Below are 5,000 nucleotides of genomic sequence, written 5' to 3' on the forward strand. Positions count from 1 at the left end.
TCATTGCACAGGTAATGTCCTATGAAAACAATGGCCAGTATATCGATTCGCCGATACGTCATGAGTCGAGCCTCTCGTATCTCGAGGCAAAGGTCTTCTCTTGGTTCGCAGCAGTAAGACCTCCTTCTTCACTTGACTGAAATAAAATATTCTTGGGTTTCCTTGTGAAAACAGTGGTCAGTGACTAGAAACAAGGTTTCGGATCGAGATTTCTGTAACCTCAAAAAAAAAAAAAATTAATTCAGTTTAGCTGCATCAAAGATTCAGATCAGTATGTTTGCTGATACACCTGTTCTCGTTAAGTTGATTAGATACTTTCTTCGTCCGTAAGTAGTTCCTGGGTAAGGTATTTTTTTCGTACGTGTTTGAATGTTCGTTTATTTCTTTATTCATATATTCTTTTATCAACTCATTTGCTATAAGTATATACAATATGCGAGAAAATAATACACTTTTTTAAGATTGGTGCTTAAAACAGCCAAACCTAAAGTCACAGAATTTTACAGTACCTTAACACAAATACTACAAACACAAAAAACTAACGCATGACCTTCCTTTTTACATAAAGACCTTTGACATCAAATGACCTTGAAAGGTCAAATTCAAACATTATAATTCAAAGACAGTTGCAGATAAATATTCACTTCTACCCACATTGACAACTACTGCAGGGCGAGGTTTTTTGTGCCTGGCACCATTTGTCATTTTCTGGATAACATGTGGAAATTTTACTACGAGAAATTTTGCAAAAAATAAAACAAAGTGTGTGAACAAAGCAACTGTCAGGAAACCCCTGCGTATGTCATGAGGGAATTCCCACGGCGTGAATGCCAGTCAGCGTGGCCGTCTGATGTCTTTCAGCCACGACGTCAAAAACTTAAAAAAAAAAAAATGAAAGAGATCTCTTCCATTTCAAAAACTCGCGTGACGCCAAGGAAATTTATTGCCCGCGGTAAAATTGGATTCGTTTTTTAATCTAAGAGTTGTGTAGGATAAAAATCTTTGTAGAAATAGGACTAACTTGAACTAGCATTATTGAATAATGTCAAAATCTGGGTTTATTAAATTTGGTTGTACAAAAATGTACATGTTCATAAAAATGTTAATGCCGTTAAATCTATGGTCAGATTTATACCCTGCAGAAAGAAATTAAATATATTCAGTCATATACATAGACTTTACTGAGATGATGTTAAACTTTTCTTAATATCCTCAAAGGGATTACCATTGATAAATCATAGTTGTCCTCAAACACAGGCTTAACCAATGTTTCAGTTAACTATTTATCTATTTGTTCTATCCATCTATAAATTTGTAATTCTGCAGCTGAGGGAAAATGCTGTATCACTCATATTCAATTCACATTAATCATCTAATTTTTCAACTTCGATGAAGGGATGCTGGAGTGATCAACCATAATGAATTCCTATTAAGGTCCGCATAAGACAGAGTCTTCTTGGCAAAGGGAACTAATGTGGAGATGGCAGAATAAGAAGAGAAAAACAAACTGAAAGGTCACTTACGCGTAGAAGAACAGGGAACGAAGTGATGAGATTCCGCAAGATGTATTCGGTCGATGAAGCATGTTGATCCATACAATTCCCTTGTACCTGCAATTACACAATAAACCATTTCTAACAAGGGAAGGACATGTAGACATTGACTTGACCCCGTTCTTTCTCCCATATGGGCTACCGACAGCTTAAGTTATAATTGATCAATTGATGTTCTTTTGTCAACATCTAGGTCACGCAACTTGCCTTTTGTGTGTGTGTGTGTGTGTGTGTGTGTGTGTGTGTGTGTGTGTGTGTGTGTGTGTGTGTGTGTGTGTGTGTGTGTGTGTGTGTGTGTGTGTGTGTGTGTGTGTGTGTGTGTGTGTGTGTGTGTGTGTGTGTGTGTGTTTGTAGTCATATTAGATATACATACATTCACATATATATATATATATATTATATATATATATATATATATAAAATCATGTATATATACACATATCCACATGTGCCGGTGCATGTATAATGCGTACAGATTAGCAAAGCATACACAAACACACTTGCACGCTGATGTGGAAAGGTAGCAGTTCTGATATGCATTTCTAATGGCAAAATTCATATACAATAGATGTATCACAGGGATTCTTTTCTTAAGAATTTCAGGATGGGTCACGACTGCGCGAGTGCAAAAACGCAAAGCAAATGTATGGCCACAAGGTCTACGGATACAATATGCAAAAGAAACCGAAACGGGAATCTCTCTCCGTTTATCGTAAGTAAACACGGATTGCCAAGTAGTGGTGCGGTCAGCGTTTCCAATCCGTCCCGTGTTTGCCCTGCGACCGTGCGGGCGCGCCCTCGGGGCGCCGCGGTGACCGAGCGGGCGGTTCGCCTCCCTCCGTCTCGTCCGCGTCCCCCTCCTCCTCCTCGACTGATGACCCACCAACTTTTCTCCGCATCTCTCATTTGGCCCCGACGTCCATCACAGCCTCCCTGCCCCTCCCTCAAACCTGACCCTCATTTACCCCTTGTCCTCCTCCTTTCCTCACGTCCTCCCCTCCTCCTTCCTCCTCTGTCTCTCCATCATTCCTCAACTATGCTGACAGCCGCCCCTTCCTCGTTCTATTCAATCTATTAATGCTCTTCCCTTCCTCTCCATTTACTCTTCATCCCTCTCAGTCACCTCTCTTCCTAAGCTCCATTTCATCCCCTTCTTCCCCTTGTCTCTCTCCTTCGTACTCGATTTTCCCATGCTCTCCACTCAATTATACATATTCATACTTTCACTAGGTCTTCTATGTTATGAACAATGAAAGGAAGAGGGGGATGTTCCTTTACCAGTGCTACTTGTTTTTTATTCACAGTGGGGGGAGAACCATGCATACATACATATATATACACACATACACATATATAAATGTATATACAGGACATACGGACAGGTACATACATGCACACATGATATGAATTGTTTTTGTTTTGTACTTCAAAATAGAGGCAGAAAGGCAAGAAAAAATACAATGTCTGCGTATTACCTCTCCAAAGAGAATAGAATGAATGGTACACACCACTTCGAAGTCAAGTCTCGACACAGGGGAAGTGTCTTAGTCGTAAAAAAAAAAAGAAAAAAAAAAAAAGAGGGAGAAGAGCTCCAGAGTTTCCCAGTGGACATGAAGACCGAATGCACTGGTCGACTCTCGCGTGAAGATATTTGCAAAGAAAATACACGAAGCATTTTGGAGCCAAGTGCTGCGAGGTTTCCTGAGAACATGAACCACAAAATCACAAAGTATGGAAGACCGACATATATAGATATGCATTACTATTGTTGATGGGAAGAAGCTGGAGTCTTTCCATTAAAAATAAAATTTTCATAGGGCTGAGGCCTCCACCTTGCTCAGAAGCAATGACTGAAGTGAGCTACTCCACATGCGAGATGCGTACTCCATACAGGACTACATAAAGTCCCTTGCAGAGGGCCATCAACTGAGTTGGATTCATAAACTTTTGAAGGAGAAAAGCGGTACAGATAACCCAAAGTCAGCTATAACGTTTTACTAGTAAAACAAACAGCCAGGAATATCTAAACTTTCGAAAGAGAAAAACGTTGGTGACGTTTAAGAAGAGATGATACGTCACTCAGCGAAAGTTTTACGTTGAGCGGAGAGGTAGATAAACTTATTCTTGGTGCTAGCGAAAGGCAATGGGCTCCTTCTCCCATTTGAATATAACTAAAAACTCTGAAGTTAAGCGCCCTACAGCTGGACATCAAGAGACGTGGAATTCGGGTTAAGAAGGACGCCTGAAGAATGGAGAGTGGTGTCATCAGTATAAGAACACGTGGGGCCTGGACGTGCAGACCATCAGGCCGTTTATGAACTAGAGTCAGAGAGTGGGTTGGGAGACAGAACAGAACCTTGTGGGTCACCTGAGGTTATGAATTTTAGGGGAGAACGGTGGTCGTATATGGGAAGAGATAGATAATAGTCTAAAAGAGTATCGGAGAGACAGAGAGAAAGAGAGAGAAATAGAGAGAGAGGAGGACTGGGAGAGAGAGAGAGAGGAAGTGGGAGAGAGAGAGAGTGAGAGAGAGAGACAGGGAGGGAGTGGGAGAGAGAGAGAGTGAGGGAGTGGGAGAGAAAGAGGGAGTGGGAGACAAAGAGAAAGAGAGAGAAGAGATAGGAGAGAGAGGAGAGAAAGGAAAGAGAGGAGGTAGGGACGGAGGTAGAGTGAGTGTAAAAACAAGAGGAGAGTGAGAGACTGAGGAGGGAGGGAGGGGAAAAAGGAAGTAGAGAGATAGAGAGAGAGGGTGCGGGGGTGCGAGAGAGGGAAAGAGGGAGAGAGGGAGAGAGGGAGAGTGGAATTATTAAAAAGAAATACATACACTAATAAACACGCTTTTATGTGTATACAGTATATACCAGAGCGCGGAGGTAAATACTGTACATAACCTAGGGTTTTGCAGTCCCGCTTTCATGGCAAAAGCATTTCAGATTTCAACGTTTTTAACACTGTAAACAGTGCGGCTCATGCCCCGGCGATAACGTGGTCGTGTGACCTTTACAGGTGAAAGCTATCGTAAAGGTTCCTCTTACGAAATGCGAAATAAATGTGCCTTCGAAAAGGTCCTACTCCATCTTGAGATCCACACCCGATAAACCTTTCTTTTCCGTCGAAAAAGTGTTTAGCTCGTTTGTGGCTTTGTCGTATTATTCTATCACGACTAGTGGCGGAGAACCTTATTCAGGTGAGGTTGGGGAAGATCGGACACAAAGGGGTTGTTCCTCTGTCCAGAGTGACATTCATCATTCTATTATGGCTACCGTCCCTCCATGGCACCTTTCCGTACCAAGTAATCCTTTTCCCTTTTTGTCCTCTCCGACGTCAGGTTACTGAAATCACTGCAGTGGTCTTTGCTCCCCCGGCCATCCCCGGCCATCCCCGGCCATCCCCGGCCACCCCCGGCCACTCGGGAGGGACGGGGTTCAGCGACGCGAATTGTTGCAG

At 42.3% G+C, this 5,000-nt stretch overlaps 1 protein-coding gene across 1 annotated transcript in view; it reads right to left on the bottom strand.

Moving 5' to 3' along the window:
• Positions 1-5,000, bottom strand: part of LOC143019422 (uncharacterized) — a 298,664-nt gene that overhangs the window by 211,285 nt on the left and 82,379 nt on the right. Inside the window, exon 13 of the mRNA XM_076175059.1 lies at positions 1,524-1,610. Coding sequence (XP_076031174.1) covers positions 1,524-1,610 — 87 coding nt within the window. The remainder of the gene's footprint in view (positions 1-1,523; positions 1,611-5,000) is intronic.

Source organism: Oratosquilla oratoria, chromosome 37, assembly GCF_046742065.1.
Source record: "Oratosquilla oratoria isolate Oo_2021 chromosome 37, ASM4674206v1, whole genome shotgun sequence".
NCBI lineage: Eukaryota > Metazoa > Arthropoda > Malacostraca > Stomatopoda > Squillidae > Oratosquilla > Oratosquilla oratoria.